General features: G+C 50.4%; 1 protein-coding gene across 2 annotated transcripts; it reads left to right on the top strand.

Moving 5' to 3' along the window:
- Positions 1-11,022: 11,022 nt before the first annotated feature.
- POU3F3 (POU class 3 homeobox 3) lies at positions 11,023-17,764 on the top strand. 2 transcript variants are annotated; one of them, XM_054059118.1, is made up of 2 exons: positions 11,023-13,253; positions 14,678-17,764. In XM_054059118.1, exons 1-2 carry the CDS (start codon positions 12,177-12,179, stop codon positions 14,738-14,740), a joined length of 1,140 nt encoding a protein of 379 aa, XP_053915093.1. In that variant the 5' UTR covers positions 11,023-12,176; the 3' UTR covers positions 14,741-17,764. The 2 variants fall into 2 exon arrangements, with proteins under 2 accessions (XP_053915093.1, XP_053915086.1); XM_054059111.1 differs by lacking the exon at positions 14,678-17,764 and having other exon boundaries at positions 11,029-13,793.
- The last annotated feature ends 284 nt before the right edge of the window (positions 17,765-18,048 follow it).

Genomic DNA, 18,048 nt, shown 5'->3' with positions numbered 1-18,048 from the left:
AGAGGAGGGGGATATAGGAAAAGCGGGACCGGGGGTGCCGGGCGGAGTGTGTCCCCAGCCTGCCGCTCTGCACACGCCTTGGGGAGGGCGAGAGGAATCGTGTGGGACCCTTCGGGAGCCCTTTCGGAAGCCGCCGGGTCCGTGTGGGCGGCGGGGACGGGGGATGCTCCTTCCAGGGAGGGGGGCGCCCCCTCTTCATGGATCGCCTCTCTCGCCCCCCCCGGCTGCTCCCTCCGGCCCCCACAGCATCCCCAACACCCCACCCCACCCCCGGCTGCCTCACCGCTCCCGGCTGGCTCCCCGCTTGGAAATGGAGACCGGCAACTCTCACCAGAGCTCACCAGCATCCCACGGTCCTGAGGAAGGAGTTTGGGGCGGCGGGGGGGGGAAGGGGGGTGTTTGAGAGTGACGGTGAGACGAGGAGGAGGAGGAGGAGGAAGGAGGAAGGCTGGGAAGAAGGGGGTGGGGGGAGACGGAGCTCCTGAAATGGAGCCAGCCCAAACGGGAGGCGATGCTGGAGCAGAGGCTGCGTCATTTCGGGACTGGGAGAGGGCTCGGCCTCCCGCCGCGGGCACCCTGCCCCGCAAGCCCCCGGGGTCGGGACGGGCCGAGAGAACCCCACGCAAAGGGGAGGGACGAGCCGCTTTGGGTCTGTCTAGCGACGCCGGGCGAGAAAGGGTGAGGGAGAGGCGTGCGGGATGCGGGGCAGGATCGGTCCTGGTCACGCGCGGGAGCCCTCGGGGCGGGGAGCGCGGTCCCGCGGCGGGACGGGCTCACGGGATGGTGGGAGAGGGAGGGAAGGAGGCAGGAATGTTCGGCATTTATAACTGCGAGGGAAACTCGCAGCCTTCCAAAGAGAGTTTCAGCTGGGTGAGTGGGAATGCCTTCTGCCCCTTTCACATCGGGAAGCACAGTGCTCTTTTTTTTTTTTTTCCCTGCTGGACAGTGGGTCTCTTTTAGCCTACTGCCACGTCCTACTGCTGCAATTCCAAACTAACTTTCCTTCTGCAGAGAGGAAGTAGCTGAGACTGAGGAGCTGAAGCCAGTGAGTGGCCAGCGGCCACCCTGGCCCTCGCCAAGGGGAAAGGAGGTGTTGGCATGGCCCTGTGCAGGTGGGAGAGCAGCATACCCCACGCCTGAGGCAAAATAACTGGCCAGGGAACACCTTCCCTTCTTTAAGCTAAGCCCACATGGTCCACATCAGTTTCCTTCTGGAGGTCATCTACCTCAAAGGCTTTCTAAACTCAAACTTTAAATGCTCATGTCCATGAATTTGGGGTTTTTTAATTTCCCTATCACCCACATGGTCTCCGCTTTAAAAAGCAAAGCTGCTCTTAGTGGCACTGAGATCGCAGGTGCCATCACGGAGGCCCATAGTGAGCATCAGTAAAAAACCAAGAGAAAATAGAGTCCCCAGGCAAGATTACAGCACTGGTACACGACCATGCGTGGCCTCGTCCCTGCCTTGTACCACACCTGCTACAGCAAAGGTGGCTTACGCAAAGCCCTTAAAATATTGACCATAATCACTACTGTTATGTGCATATAGATTTTATCTTATTTTACAACTCTGAATGTGGGTGTGCGCGCAATATATGTTCGCACATACACTGTTATCTATGTATATGTATATATTCAATACTGATGGGCCTGTTAAACTGAGCAGTGATTTCTCTCCTCCAGATAGATGTATGATACACACAGAGAGTGATGATACCTAAGATGTTTGGGGGTGGGGATACATAATATCTTATAAATTTGAAGTTTTTATCAGGCAGAGCAGATTACTTTAAGCGTTCAATTTCTCAGCGATCCAATTTTATTAGGATTTACTATCATTTGTGCTGCGCATCCCTGGGGAAATAATGCTTTGATTAATGTAATCCTGGGCTGGGATCCGCCACATGCCCCTCTCCCAAGAGAAGGGCCCTGTTTGACAAACAAAAACAGAGCAGCAACTATTGCAATCTGTACTCACCTTTTGAAAGCACACAGACCCGCGCACACACACACACGCACACGAAATATAACCCCCTCCTCCCCCCAGCCCCAAATACAATAGCAGCATCTCAAAACAATGTGCACTTATTCATTTGCACACAATGCCTCTGATTGAGTGTGGGATATACAGTCCAGCCCTCAACTGCACAGAGCCAGCCCCAAAAGGATCCTGCTCTGTCCCCCACTGAGAAGCTGAAGCATCTCTGGGAAGCTCAATGCCTCTCTGTATTTCAGGCTCTCCTTGGGCTCCCAACATTTCTGCCTCTTTGTTTCCCACTGCAGGCCTTGTCGCAAACCGATTTCAAGTCTGCTCCTTCAACCCATTCGCAGCCCAAGGGCCCAAGAAGCTGTCCCTGGAAGGTTCCCTGGCACCCACCTAGGGGGACAAGTTCCTCTCCGAATGGGCCCTGGTAAGTGAATCACAGCCAGGCACTCCACTCAGCTCACAAAGGTGGGGGACATACACCACAGACATGCAGAAAGCAACCTTAGGCAGAAAGTCTTGTCACATACATTTTTAAAGGGAAGAAAAGAAACTATTCCTCTGCCTTTGGGTGTTGCTTGGGTTCGAGTAGCTTTGTTCCAGCCACCCCACCACCACCACCCCCGCCCCTTCTGTTTGTGTCAAAGGCTGGCAGGAACAATAGCGTTTAAACAGGAATAAACATGCCCAGATCCGGGCCCAGCCCCCGGAGAAAGCTTTCCCTTTCTCTACATCCCTGGATGAACTGGCCGGTGTTTCACCCTTTCTTCCTCTCTCCCCCTAGAACGAAGTCCATCACCGGCAGCCCAAATAGCAGTTTAATGTTTTCTCCCCCGCCCCAACAAAGCGGGTCCCACTGTGCCTGAGGAGGATATCCAGCCCCAAAAGTGCGCTCTTGCTGCGCTCGGGCCGCTGTATTCCAAGTCCAGAATAATAAATCCAGGGGAAGGAGGAGGGGAGGGATCTCCAGGCTGGAGCTGAAGAGGGATGCGGTTTGCGCCGGGGTTTTCAATAAGATGCTGCTCTCTCCTTCGCGTTTACCCACTGACCCCCAATACGGTGACTCAGCGATTACCGAGCGCTGAGTGTCTATGGGGGGGGAGTTAGGGGGGGGACGGGAACAATACCCCCCCCCCTTCCTCCTTCTTTTCTTTCCTGATGAAAAACGATGCAATTACCTTTCTGCGTGCTGATCTGAGAGTTCGAGTAACAAGCCTTAAACGCGTTATCAGGCGCTTGTTAAAGGAAGAAGGGAGGAGTGAAGAGATGAGGGAAACAAATCTAGACGTATATGCGTCTGTGCACGCTTGAGGATACGTGTACCTATATGTGTGTGCGTATAGGTGTATATAGATACATATTTAAATGACAGACTGCTAGAAGAAGGGATGGGCTGCTGTACGGCCTGTGTAGATGAGGGAAGAGTCTCAATTTAAAACAGCACCAACTAAACGAGAGAGGGGGGGAAAAAAGAGGGAAGAAGCGCAAATCACTCCAGGGAAAAGTTATTTAGGTGCAATCTCCGGATTTTCCCAGCGCAAACTGACCCTCCTGCCCAGGTTTGATCCAGTTTCCCCGCTCCCCTTCCTCCTCCCACCCAAGGGGGGGTCCTCTCCTATTTCGCATTCCCCCCCCCCTCCCCCGCAACGGCTCCCTCTCCCCAGGGCGCCTCGAGGCTGTGGGGTGGCGGCGGATCCCCGCCTCTGCCCTCCCCCCCTCTTCTTGTCCATCCCCCCTTCCCTCCCGCTTCCAGCACTAGCAGGCGGCAAGAAATTGTTCCCGAAGTCGGAGTTGAATTTAGAGAGGGGAGGAGGGAATAAATGCTAGGAGATGATGAATAATGTTAACATTTGACTGTAGGAGTCATGATGGAGTTGAGCGAAGCTGCGGGGAAATATGTCATTTAATCCCAGGGCTACCGAAGTCTCTTTTATCAAGCATCGTGATGCTGAAATTATACTGCGCTAAAAGCGACTGAGCACTTAAAAGTATCCAACATCAGGCAAATATATAGATAGGAGGAAAGGGTCTAAAATGGACGCATGTACAAACTAACCACACGACCGTGAAAACCCCGAGTGGATTAGATAAATCTAAATACATGGGCATTAAAAAAAAAAAATGCACGTTAAAACTGTAGCTGCTGCGTTCATGCAAGGAGAACAGACAGCGTGTGCATGTTTGTGTGCAATGCCAAAAAGAGCAGCCTTAAGGTTGACCTGCTGCAATCTGCACTGAGCTCCACAGACAATAGACAAGTTCAAATGTCAAAAAATCTAATAATAAAAAACAGAGCTGCCAAACTGCACGAACTGTTTTCTGGTGTATCACTATTATTCACCCTCTTATCCACTAAGAGACTGCCAGTCCTTATGTGCATTAAAAAAAAAAAAAATCTATGTAATGCATATGGATCTTTTTTTCACATGTGAAACTCTATTGAGATGGCAAGCACGCAAATCAGAATGATATCATGTCTAATAAAAGTAGGGCTAAGGTTTTCACAGTCTCTTTTAAAAGACTCCAACTTGTAAATCCCCTTTTTATGTCGCTACATGCACAATTATTCTTATAAATAAAAGTCTACATGTTCAAGGAGGTGGATTGGAACTATATATCGCTCTGATTTTAACGTCGGTGGGAGCATTAGGTTTCCATCATATGTAATGTGTCTACATTGAGCTCAAGTCAACAGATAGATTGTTCCATTCATTTGGCAACTTTCATTATAGTATGTGTGAGGTGAACCCTAAGCAAGACACGTTGGGTAATATCAGAATTATGCAGCTGAGAAAGAAAGGACCTCTATTTTAAAAGCTATCTTGCTTTGCATGTGCAGTTCTGTATTATTGTTCTAATTTATTACAGAATCTGAAATGCTTTGTTAAGCTCAAAACAATAAATAAGTTTCCGAGTGAAGCCTTCAGAATAAAAGCTATGGAGAAACGGTCCTCCTGCCTATTGTGTTTATCGTTATTATCGCCAGCCTTTAGAAGTAATCTGTATGTTTTCCTGTTTTCTCCAGATTGGTTAGTGTAATATCCCTAGTGCAGCTATCAACGTGGTCATAAGAACTCTGAACTACAGTATGGGTAAGCTTGAAAAACCCAGAGCAGATCACATTAGCCAAGAATGCAACATATCTGGAAGCCAGTCAACTTCACGTTTTCAGCTGACTGTTGTATTATGCACGAACGGGTTTTACATATAGCAGACTGTATACGGAATACGTCTTTATGTTTAACATTTTAATTTGTAAATGCTAATTAGGCAGTTGGTCTCCACGGTTATATTAGTAGATACCTAATCGTTTCCCACTATAAGTAAATGAATACTAAATACGGTAAACATTCACTTTCTTTTCCCCACCTCCGCGACAGTATCGCTTCCACATCCATTTTGCAAAGGTGTCCGTTCGGACAAAATAGGCATTTATTAAAAGAAAGGGGTGTGGGGGGGGAATGCTCTTTGTAGCACTTTGCCAATTAGACTGCCACTGCTGGCGTGGACCCAACAGTCCGAGTCGAACCGGACTTTTTCACAGGCAGCCAGCGAAGTTAAGTTTTGCCGAATTAACTTGTTGCTCGGTTTAGCCTTAGTTTTTCTGCTCGCTCGCGGTACCCGAGGTCTGCTGCCGCGGGCTGATGCGGACACTGCTAACTCTTGATTTGTTTAGAGTAGAAAGCAGGTTGCACTTGCAGGACTGGGGAAAGGAGGAGGCAAAAGAAAACTGGGAGGGGGGGGGGGGGGAGGAGAAGCGGAGGGGGAATCCGCTCAGTTCCAAACCCGGGGTGTTGAACTTCGCTGCGCTCTTTCGACTCAGCACCCAACCCCACCCCCTCACCCCTACTTCAGAGGCGAGGACCCCCACTATCCTATATATATTGTTCACTAAACTATCTCAAGTAAGAGACCAGGTTTCTGAGGAGAATTGCGCTCTGGAAATGTGTTTTACTAGTATGGAATATTGCTAGTGCTGATTTCGCCAAATGCGGTAGGTGGAAAGTTTTGTTCATGTAAATATCTCAACCGTATTCCCACACGGCCACTACACACGGAGACTTTACTCCGTTTTCCAAATGAAGACCCGCAAACACTTCAAATGAAAAGTGTATATTCTTGTCGGTCGTTTTCTCTCCTTGATTACTTGGCTCTCTTTTATTTTATTCTTTTTTTTTCCCCCATTTTGCGTGTGTGTCTATGTGCTAGATTTTAGGCGGGCAGTTCATCTTGCCAGGATCTATCATATTTATGGGCTGTGTGATTTCCAGGGCTCCAATTGGTCTTTCCTTTATGGAGGCAAGGAATAAAACTTTCCCAGACGCACGGAAACTGTCGGGGCTCCAGTTCGGGGGGAACTAAGTGGCTCCCACCCCCCACACACACCAGGGCCATCGATTCCCACCCCACCCCCCATCTCTGGGACTGCCCGGGACATCCGCTTTGCAGGTGCTTTTGGGGATGCTGCTTGTCCTCCCGTGACGGTGAGCTGAGGAAAGGGGGGAAGGGGGAGAGAGAGAAGCAGCCGTGCTTAGGCAGGAATACCACCAAAAAAAATAAAATAATAATTTTAAAAAAAACCCTAAATTTCTCATTCTTATCCCCTCTTGCAACCAGTTAGAGAGGGAAACAGAGAAAAGAAGAGGGCGCCTGGAGGCAATGGGCTGAGAACCGAGCTGTGGCAAGTTAAGCCGTCGATGTTGTTGGTTTTAGTTGATATTAACGCCTGTGAGTGTCCCGGACAGCGACAATTTGTGCCCGGTGTGGGCAGGGCGGGAGGCGGGCGGAGCCCGGTGCTGGCTCCCAAAAGGCAAAAAAAAGTGAAGGAGAGGGAGGAAAGTGGCTAGCTAGGGGGGGAAGGGAGAAGGAAAAAATACCCAAACCCCTGTTTTCCAGGTTTAATACAGGTATCAAATAGTAAATGATCTAAAATAAATAAATAAATAAATAAATAAATAAATAAATGAATAAATAAAAGAGTCTTTTTATTGCATCTCCAGAGACCGAAGCGCCTTATTTAGGGGGAAAACAAACCCCACGTGTGGCACCCTAGGTTACCCCTAATCGTGGTGCCTGTGTTTAATTACGGTGGAGGCATCCCACCAACCGGGACACTTTTTAAATCAGCAGTCTCCCATGCCCGCTCTCTCCCTCCCGCAGCTCCGCTCCCTCCTAGCCGGCCCACGGAGTTTTTAGGGCTTTATTCCCCCGACCCGGTTATCTCGGCTGCGGGAGGGACCGGGAGGGACCGGGGGCACTCGAGGCTGTGCCCCCGCGCCGGGGACGGGCCGGGAGGGGCGGCAGGGCGCCCCCTGGCGGCCGAGCGGCGCCTGGCGGAGCGCGGCCAAAGTTGGTTTTGCTCAGCAAGCCGTATCGTATAAAATTAACGACAGCCAATAAAATTAGTTTACATGTTTCAACCGTAAAAGTCGAAAACAAAATAAAGCTAGTTTTTTAGTGAAGCTAAGAAGCTCGAGTTTGGCCACGGTTCTCTCTGGCTTGAACTGGGGTCCTTTTATCTAAAGCCCAGTGCACAAACATATAGCTTAATGTGACTAGTGTTCTTCCTTTTATTTCTTTCTCTATGGCAACCAATATGTTCTGCTCAGAAATGTTCCCCCATCAAGGAAACAAATGATCTTGAGGGAGCAGCTCTATACGGCATCTGTTCCGATGGAGCACACAGAGTTAACCCCAGTCAAAAGAGACTCTGGGCACGTCAACAAGAAGTGGAAAATGAGCGATTCTTCTCCCCCCCAAACTGAAACCTATACCTCCCTAGTTTTACAAGCCATTTTATTGATTTGACTATCGACCGTTTCCAAAGAAGTAACTAATTCTAGGAAATTACAATGATCACCGGCTATTGTGTGTCCAAAAGAGCAGCAATGGAGGGGGGGGGAGAGGAGGGGGGGAAGGAAAAAATTTATGCAAATAAAACGGCAAAATTAAAATAAATGAAGGTCACGTAATGGGATATTTAAGCCTCGGTAAAGTTTTCAGAAGCGGTATCTGGCCTACTAATTTCATCCTACATTATTTATCACATTATTTATCACACTGACCCAAACGCTATGAAAGAGTTTCAGATCATTAGCCTGTACCTCTCAATTAGACGGGATTCGGGGAAAGCGGAGAGACAGGCAAGACTGTCAGGAGAGAGAAACAAAGTGAAATCTGGTCTGCAATCTTCCAGCCCCAATCTCCTTGGAGAATAAAATGAAGGGATGTCCTGGTTAGTTTTGATTGATTATACTCTTTCTGATGGACTTTCACTACAGAGCTCTAGATGTTGTGCTTAACCGTCTGTTCCCTAGTTACAATATTAACCCTCTGCGTGCACCGCCGCTCCGCACCTTCCCCTGCCTCCCCCCGCGCGGGTCCCTCCGCACGGGCGCTGCCAGCAGGTGCCCGGGTCACCCTCTCCCCGGCCCTTCTCCGGGAGGGAGACACCACTGCCCCCACCCCCGAGAAGCAGCGTTTGGAAAGAAGCCCTCATCTCTGACTCTCTTTTACAAATCCGTAATATTTTCGAGAGCTTTCCTTCTTCACCCCCCGCCCCCTTCCCCTCCGAGTCCTGGTGTTACAATAATTAACAGTGCCCAGAAAAGTGAAGTAGTAACCAGAAAGACTTTCCAGTGCTGAAGAATTGCTTTACTGCCTTGAGCTTTGGAATGAATCCATGCTTTTTATGTAATATTTCACTAAGGTGCTTTTTGTTGCTGGTGGGATTTTTTTTTTTTCCCTTTTACCCTTTTTTTTTTTTTTAAGCCTGTTTCCTTCCAGGCAGTTGCCATGGGTTTCCCTGTCTTGTCCTAAGCTTTTGAAAATATATATCCAGAATACTTTAAAGACAACAAAAGTAGATAAAAATAAGTAAAAACACTTACCGATCATACTTCCAGGATTTAGAGAATTTTTTTTTAATTTTTGATTTTAATAAGGTGACAGGGGGAAAAAGCATGTTCTCAACTCCAGCGAAACGATCCATGTTAAGATTTTCCTTTGCACTGACTCCACTAAGCCCCGCTCTCCACTAGTCTATTATTTTCACCAAAATATATGAAAATTTATGCAAATGAAAATCAGCACTAACTGTTCTCCCCTTGTTATACTTTGGATTTTTTTCCAGACAAAACAATCACACTCTGCAAGGGAGGGGGTGGGAAGAGTTGGGGAACTAAGTTGTCGTGTGTGGTTTTGTGTTTGTTTGTTGCCTTTTTAAAAAAAAAAAAAATAAAAGACATTACTCCAGCTCGAGCTTTATTTTTTGTTGTCGCTGTTATGAGGGTGTACATTTTTTTAGCATTTTATTTTGGGGTGATTTCCCCCCCCCCTCCTTTTTTATTAAGAAAGTAGATCTGTTTGCAGAGGCGCTATCACGTTTCATCAGGCCACCTGAGACGGCTTTTGAAAGCGTGTACTGTGAAATTCATAGCAGTAATTTAGACAAAATCCTCACTGTATATTAATGAAAGACGGCCCCATGGCACCGTTCCTATCCTCCCCATTCAGTGTAAACAAAACCACGAGACTCACTCGGTTTTTGAGCCTGATCCAAGCAAAATCGGCTGGAAAGGAAAACATGGGGTTCTGGCACTGACTATTCAAACGTCTGCACCTGGAGATCTCAGATTTATTCAATGAAATCTGTGTTGGATCTTTCATATATAAAAAAGAAACCTTTGGAGGACGCATGGGAACAAAATACGTATATATATATATGTATAAAATAATCGCTGTGTTTGGGATTTAGTTACCCTTCGGATGCGTACGCTTCACTTTAATGCTTTTTATAAACCTACCTACCACGGTATTGCGTGCCGTGCGACTCGGGCAGAGCCCCGGGCACCGGGCGGCCGGTGGGGCTCGCTCCGCGGGCGCGGAGGGAGGGCGCTGCCCGGCGGGACGCGCTTCCCCGCCTCCCCAGGGGCCGAAACGTGCGGAGGAAGAGGAGCAGGGCGGGCAGGGCGAGGCGGGGGCGGATGGCTTCGGACCCCGTGTTAATGCCCACCCCGTTCGAATGCCCACCCCGCGCCGATCGGCATGCGTGTGCGGGGCGATTAGCAGCGCCGTGTGCCCCGAATTGTCCGAACGGCGTTACTGCACCGGCAGTCCCCGAGGAGCGTTTAATTTGCCCTTGTTTTTGTTGCCACTTTCTCTTTTTTTCCCCGGTTCACTGAGGTTGCCTGTGCGCGGCGTTTCCGCTCGGTCGCATCTCTATCCCCCCCCCCCTCCCCCGCTTTCCCCCGCCTTCCACCTTAACTCTTTCCGCTGGACGGGAAATAATACCGCGCTTCATGCCGCGGGGACGGCTCCCTGCCGGAGAACGCGGCTCCCCTTCCTTCCCTCGCCCCCCTTCGGGGTTTTGGGCTGTACCCCGGGGTTTAGGGGCGGACAAAGGGAGGAGGGAGCGGGCGGGGGGTGGGCGCCTGCGGGGCAGAGCGGCGGGGAGGCAGCTCTGGGTACCAGTGCGGAGGGATGCAGGGCAGCGGCATCCTTCCCGCCCGGCTTCTACGTCGTTATTATTATTGTTGTTGTTATTATTAATTATTACCGGAGCCCCCCCCCGCCCCCCTTCCTCCTCCTCCTGCGCTCGCCCCAGCCCGAGCGGAGGCGGGAGAGCCGCGAGGTGCGTGTGTGTGCCGTGCAGGAAGAGTTAAGAGGCGGAGGGAGGGATGAAGGGAGGAGGGATGAAGGGATGGAGGGCGGGGGGGGGGAGGGGGAAGGAGGACGAGTTCCATCTCCGACGCCGCTTTGCCTAAATTAAAAAGCATCCAATCGGAACGGGCGGAAGGGGGGCCGCGCGGCCGGCGGCGTGCTGTCCGTCACGGGGCGGGCGGCCAATCGGCGGGGGCGGCGGCCGCCGGCTTCCTCGCGGCGGGGCCGGGTGGTGGCGGCGCGGGCGGTGGCGGGCAGACGGCGGGAGGGAGGGAAGGAGGGAAGGGGAGGGAAAGGAGGGAGGGAGGAAAAAGAGGGAGGGGAGGGCGCGGGCACGGCCCGGGAGAGGGAGGCGGGGAGAGGCGAGCGGCGGGACTCCGGCACCGCCAGTGCGCGCTGCCAGCCCGGCAGCCAACTTCCCCGCTGGAGTTAGTGTATAAAGGATACCATATATGCACACACACATACACACACCTCTCCACCAAGGCGCTCCTCCTCCGCCTCCTCCCTCGACCAACTGCTGGAATTAAAATAAAAAAGCAAAACAAACACCAAAAAAAAAAAAAAACCAAAACCAACCAAAAAACAACAGACCGAGAGAGAGAGTGAGCGAGCGGGAGAGGGAGAGAAACAATTCGCGAGGTAAAGAGAAATTTCAACTTTTGAATCTTTTTTTTTTTTTTTCTACTTGGTGTGGTTTTTTGTTGTTGTGTTTTTGGTGTTTTTTTTTCCAACCGCCTAAAGGAAAGGTAGAGAGAAAAAAAATGTCTTATCCAGAGCGTGCCTCTAGCAAGAAGGCTCCGGCAGGACTCTTGTTTCAAAGGGAACAAAGTGCTCCAGCAACAGCACAACTTTGAGAAATGCATCATCACCACCATCACCACCATCATCATCACAGGAAGTTTTCTTAGGACACCAACAAAACTTGCAAATAAAAGAGCAAAAAGGAGAACGAGGAGCCGAGGAGAGAGAGAAAAGACAGAGAGACAGAAAAAAAAAAAAAAAGGAAATTATACCCACACACAAAGCCTTAAAGGAAGAAGAAAAGGAAAAGTTTTCACTCTGAGAGGGGAAGGCTGAGAGTTGGAGATGTACTCCTAGGGGAGCGGAGGGGAGAAGGCACGGGGGCTTTTTGATCCCCCCCCCCGCTCTTTTTCGCTTTTTAGCCTTTGTTTGGTTTCCTCCCTGCGAGCAGCAAACTCGAGCGAAGGAGACGGAGGAAAAATACATGTACAGCTGAATATTTCTCCTTTTTTTTTCTATTTTTTTTGGGAAAAAAAAAAAAGAAAGAAAAAGAAAAGAAAAGCGATTTTAAAAATAAAGAGCAGCGCGTCGAAGCGAGCGGCGGCGAAGAGCGGCCCGCGGAGCGGCAGGACGAGGCGAGCGCGCGGCGGAGCGCTAGCAGGTGAACCCCGCGCCCCGGCGCCCCGGCGAGGCTGGGAAGGCGGCGGCGGCGCGGGCGGCCCCGGCAGCGGCCCCGGCAGCGCCGGGCAAGGGCGCTCGCGGCGCGGCGGCGATCGGCGGGCGCGGGATGGCCGCGGCCACCTCTAACCCCTACCTCCCCGGCAACGGCATCCTGGCGGCCGGCTCCATCGTCCACGCGGACTCGGGCGGCGGCGGCGGCGGTGGCGGCGGCGGCGGCGGGGGCGGCATGCAGCCGGGCAGCGTGGCCGTCACCTCGGTGGCGGGCGGCTACCGCGGCGACCCGGCGGCCAAGATGGTCCAGAGCGACTTCATGCCGGGCGCCATGGCCGCCAGCAACGGCGGCCATATGCTGAGCCATGCCCACCAGTGGGTGACAGCCCTGCCCCACGCCGCCGCCGCCGCCGCCGCGGCCGCCGCCGCCGCCGCCGAAGCGGGCTCGCCCTGGTCCGGCAGCCCCGTGGGCATGACGGGCAGCCCCCAGCAGCCGCCGCCGCCGCCGCCCGACGTCAAGGGCGGCGGCGGGCGCGACGACCTGCACTCGGGCGCGGCGCTGCACCACCGGCCGCCCCACCTGGGCCCCCCGCACCAGGGGCACCCGGCGGCCTGGGGGGCGGCGGCGGCGGCCGCCCACCTGCCCTCCATGGCCGGCGGGCAGCAGCAGCAGCAGTCGCTCCTCTACTCGCAGCCCGGGGGCTTCACGGTGAACGGCATGTTGAGCCCCCCCCCCGGCGGGCAGAGCCTGGTGCACCCGGGGCTGGTGCGCGGCGAGACGCCGGAGCTGGGCGAGCACCCCGGGCACCACCACCACCACCACCACCAGCACCCCGGGCACCACCCGCCGCACCACGGCGGCGTCAACAGCCACGACCCGCACTCGGACGAGGACACGCCGACCTCGGACGACCTAGAGCAGTTCGCCAAGCAGTTCAAGCAGCGGCGGATTAAGCTGGGCTTCACCCAGGCCGACGTGGGGCTGGCGCTGGGCACCCTCTACGGCAACGTCTTCTCCCAGACCACCATCTGCCGCTTCGAGGCCCTGCAGCTCAGCTTCAAGAACATGTGCAAGCTGAAGCCTTTGTTGAACAAGTGGCTGGAGGAAGCCGACTCCTCCACGGGCAGTCCCACCAGCATCGACAAGATCGCCGCCCAGGGCAGGAAGAGGAAGAAGCGGACCTCCATCGAGGTGAGTGTCAAGGGGGCCTTGGAGAGCCACTTTCTGAAATGCCCCAAGCCCTCCGCCCAGGAGATTACGAACCTAGCGGACAGCCTGCAGCTGGAGAAGGAGGTGGTCAGGGTTTGGTTTTGCAATCGGAGGCAGAAAGAGAAACGGATGACCCCCCCGGGGATCCAGCAGCAGACCCCCGACGATGTCTACTCGCAGGTCGGCACCGTCAACTCCGACACGCCGCCCCCTCACCACGGACTGCAGACCAGCGTGCAGTGAGGGGCCTCGGCACCGCCGCCGGCACCGCCACCGGCACACACACACACACACACACACACACGCAAACAAACACACACACACGATCCAGGCTCGTTCAGACTGCTTGTGTTTATATATAGATGGATAGGTGCGTGCATCTATATATATATAAGATCGATACCGATAGGGAGCGGCGGCGAAGGTCGATCCGAGCGAGAGAGCGTTTAGACCGTGTTGGGAAAACGGGGTGGAGATGCATAATGCACCAAAACTGCAGATGTGCCGGGGAGGGGGTTGGTTGTGGGGAGAGGGCTTGGGTGGGTGGGCTTGGGCTTCTTTTTTTTTTTTTTTTTAATTATTATTATTATTATTTTTAGTTTTCACTCTCCAAATTAGCCCCCCTCTCGCAGCCAGGAACGCCACTGATGTCTGCACCTCTTCTCTCCCCTCCTCTCCCCCCTCCCTGCACTCTCCCCTCTATCCCCAGAAGGGCTCTCTTCTATGAATCACGGAAAACTTTTTTTCTCCTTTCTCTCTCCCTCTTCTCTTCTTTTTTTTTTTCCCCCTTTTCTTTTCTTTCTGTATTTTTTTTTAATGGGAGCAATCCAATAAAAAGGGAAGCAGAAGCAAAATAATCCGGTTAATCAGAGGGTGCCTGCTGCATTCCAGCACCCTGTTTTTCTTGGCCAAACCGTAGAAATTTGGTGCAAGGAAGACATCCACTCTGAAAACATATATATCTATATGTTCTGCGAAATGAAAGGGGCCACTTTTTCCAGGAAAAAAAAAAAAAATATGCACACAGCACTAAAAACAAGCAGACTGCATAGGGAAGCAAATACATATATATATATTTATCTATATATATAGGTATAGCTAGAGAACAAAAATATGGAAATAAATGCCCGCACGCCGAAAAAACTGACCCTGAGGAGAAAGGGGGGAGGGACAGACGCCGGGGGGAGGGTGGGAGAAGGAGAGGTTGTTGGTCCCTAAAGTTCGAGCTCTGTAGAAGGACTTTGCATGAATTAAGGGAACCAGCGAGAGAAAGGGAAATAATTTAGGGCTGTCAAAGTCCTGCTCCTGATGGCTGCCAATCATCACGGAAGAGTCATAAAAAAAAAAATCCACTGCTAATATTTTTTTTATTAATATTTTTATTTTTTATTTCTGGACTGATTCAGATAAAGGGATTTAGAAGGACTGAGCATCTGCAGCTGCACTTATCTGAACTTCTCCTCTCCTAAATCCGTTGCCAACTTTGATTGAATGGGTGCTGTGGATGTGATTATATAATACTGCCATTTCCAAGCAGTGTTTTTGGTAGGTTTTAATAAACAGACTTTTCAAAAAGACGGCAATATAGAATTGTTAGATCCGTTGTTGATCTAAAAAAAAAAAATTTGCTTTATATTTTCATTAAATGACTTCTTTTAATATTTTATTCAGAATACCTATGAACTGCTGCAAAACGGTAATTTATTTTTTCCCCAGATCTTGTATTACGTGTTTTTTTCAGACGAGCACAAATCAAAATGAAATGAAAATATGGACAGTTGTTAGGTAATAAGGGTATCTTTTGATGTGATAATTTGATTGTAATTTAATTTGAGTAGTGATTCCGTAAGAGCTGATTGAGAAAATAAATTTGTTAGAATGAAATAGTCTGTGTCTGATGCATAAACACTGTGTCGACTGAAAGAAAAAAAAAAAAGAAAAGAAAAAAATAACCAACAAAAAAAACAAGTTGTGTGGAGGGGAATTCTGCAAATGCTGAAGCGAGGGAAGTGCGGAGGGTCCGACCCGCTCGCCCCCCGTGCGCCCCGACAGTGCCGCCCCCCGCCATACCCGCCGGGGGCTGCCCGTCCCTCCGCGGCCTCTTCCAGCCACCCCTGTGGCGCTGGGGAAAGCAAGGCGACATCAGAGATGGTCCAAGGCCACCTTCTCCCGGGAAAGGCCGTGTGGGTTGGATTTAGGCTTGCGCGTCGGTGCGGGCGCTTGCCTGAACCTACCCCGCTGGCCGCGAGCGGCCGGTGTGAGAGCCAGGGATGTTCCCAAAAGTTCAGTCTTGTTTTCCTTCTTTTCAAACTGAGGCTTCGGGGGAGAGGGGCGCTAAAGCTGTAATTTATTTTGATGCATTTTATGTCTGTATAACTATTCGTATTTAATTTAGTTTTATGATTTAAAGAGAAGGTACTTTCCCCCTCCCCAGAAGAGGATACATAGAATAACACTTCCAGCATCCTGCGTGCGGTCCGCCTAGTTCACCGTTTCTGATGTTGCTGTTGTTGTTGTTGTTGGTTTAGGGTTTTTCTATGGGGTGTGAAGTGTTGTAGTCTAGTTTTCTTTTCCTCCACTCTGCCACAGCGCTGCCATACCTTCTTTTTTTTTGCAAACACGCGTGTGTGAGTAACGTTGGAGATGCCAACAGATGCACTAGCTAAGGCTGTCATATTTATCCGCTATAATTTATTGCAGTACAGGAACAAGTGAATGACCGTTTCAACTCTCTTCATTTTGAAGCCGGGGAGGCTGTGGGAACTAGAGAGCCGCATCTAACGCCTCCTCTCGCCCCCAGTGATAGTCTACCAGAGAATAAGGTTTTCTTTCATGATCCATCTCGTTCGTGGCTGCTTCCTCACCTTCCTCTTCCTCCTCCCCTCTTCCTACCCGCGCCCCCCTCCCCCCTTTCCTTCCCTGCGTGCTATGGAGGCAGGGGTTAACCCCCCAGAAAACTGCCGTAGGAAAAACAAACATTTCTTCCTTTCAGACAGGCCTTGTGTCAGTCTATAAATCAAAGCCAACCTGAGAACCGTGCACCGGGATGCATTATTTTAACACCAGCTCGTAGTAAATATCACCGTCGGTTTGATTTGTGAAATCCGAAAGGCCCTACTGACACGGAGGAAAGGGAAAAGGGGGAGGAAGAGAGGAAAAAAAAAAAAAACCAAAACAAAAAAAACCAACCCCACAACCCAACAAAGGGAAAGAAAACCCGAAAGGGTAAAGGACGCTTTTTCTTTTGTTCGTTTTAGCAAAAGCTCCTGGCTAGTTTTGCAGCTCGGGAGGGGAAAGGCCGGGCGCAGGAGGCTGGCTGCTCTCCGGGTGCCGGGTACCACTGACACGTGAGGTGGGATCCTGGTTTTCACAGATGAAGGAGAGCGGTTTGATAGGGACGGACGGAGAAGGTCTATTTAAATCTCGTGAGCGGTATTTGGTTACTGGATTTGGATGGCAACAAAGAGCTAGCGTTAGGCTTCACACTGGTTTCTATTAAAAGACAACCTTTGCGGGCTGCTGCCTAAGAAAAGCTGGGCTTTAGGCTGGAGGAGGAACCTTTGGTCGGAGGGACCAGCTAAACGCGCCCGTTCCGTGGACTTGTTATGCAGAAAAAGTGAGGCCGTGGGCGCTCGCCCCCTCCCCCTACTCACCCTCCCCCGCCCCCCCCCCCGCGAAATGGAACCCTTTGAATGTATTTAGGAATTTCAGGGTTGTGAGTCTATGAGATAACAAGAGGTAGATAATAACTGAGAGGGTTTGCGCTAAGGGTTATATTGTTACACGTGTAAATAATGAAAATATTGTTATATATCGCCAGATCTCTTAATGAATTTAGTAATTGTATTCATTTATAATATCAGTGTTCTGTGCTTGGTAACTGAGTCGGCATCATTTTCCTCACTCTTTTTTCCCCCCTCTCTTTTCTTTTTTTCTTTTCTGCCTAAAGGGAAGCCAAATGTTTTACAAAGTTATGTTTGATGAGTCTGAGTAATCCCGAGATGTGATTATTTATAGTTTACATTTTCATATCCTGTGGCCCCACTCTTCTCACTCCCATCCCATCCTTCCCCCGTCGAGTCTGTACACAATAAATCATTTTCAGGTGTATTTAAAATAGTCATCTCACTGCTGTTGATCCGCGTATTTTCCGGAATTTAGCAAAGAGCTCTACCTTGGTTTAAAAACGCAGCGGTTCCTATAGGAAAGCGATCTTTACAGAATCCTTACGCTTTAATGTAGTGACTCGTGTTTGCACATTACAATGCTCATAACTTGTTTTGTATGAATGGTTTTAAATGGAACGTTTAGAGAATAATTGGTTCTACTATGAAATGCAGTATATACTATTGATAATTTTATCAATAAGTGTAATATTTTAAATAATTTTAACAATTAAATTTGTTTTTTAAATTATATATTTGTAAACTATTTATCCTGTTGAAAGCAACAATATATTGTTGTATTTATTCGTTTATTTTTGTAATAAATGATCAACATCCTTAAGCCGCAGCAAAAGCGATACTTCTATATATTCGCACAGGGATGCCTTTTTTGAGGCAGAGAGATGCTTGTTCCGATTTGCACGGGAGTGTAAAGGTTACGTCTGTAACTGGCAGGCTTCAGGACCAAACTGTAGGCGTGAGCTTCTTCGCCACATGTACTTTAGCTTGCTTCAGTTCCAGGGTAATTAATCAAACTCTAAAAGGGACGCAACAAGTCCCGGCCTCGGAGGCAGGCGCGGGGCGAGCGCTTTAGGACAGGGACCGGTTTTCCT

This window comes from Cuculus canorus, chromosome 1 (assembly GCF_017976375.1).
Source record: "Cuculus canorus isolate bCucCan1 chromosome 1, bCucCan1.pri, whole genome shotgun sequence".
Classification (NCBI taxonomy): Eukaryota; Metazoa; Chordata; class Aves; order Cuculiformes; family Cuculidae; genus Cuculus; species Cuculus canorus.
The sequence above is the reverse complement of the archived record's forward strand: the minus strand, read 5'-3'. Positions and strand labels throughout refer to the sequence as shown.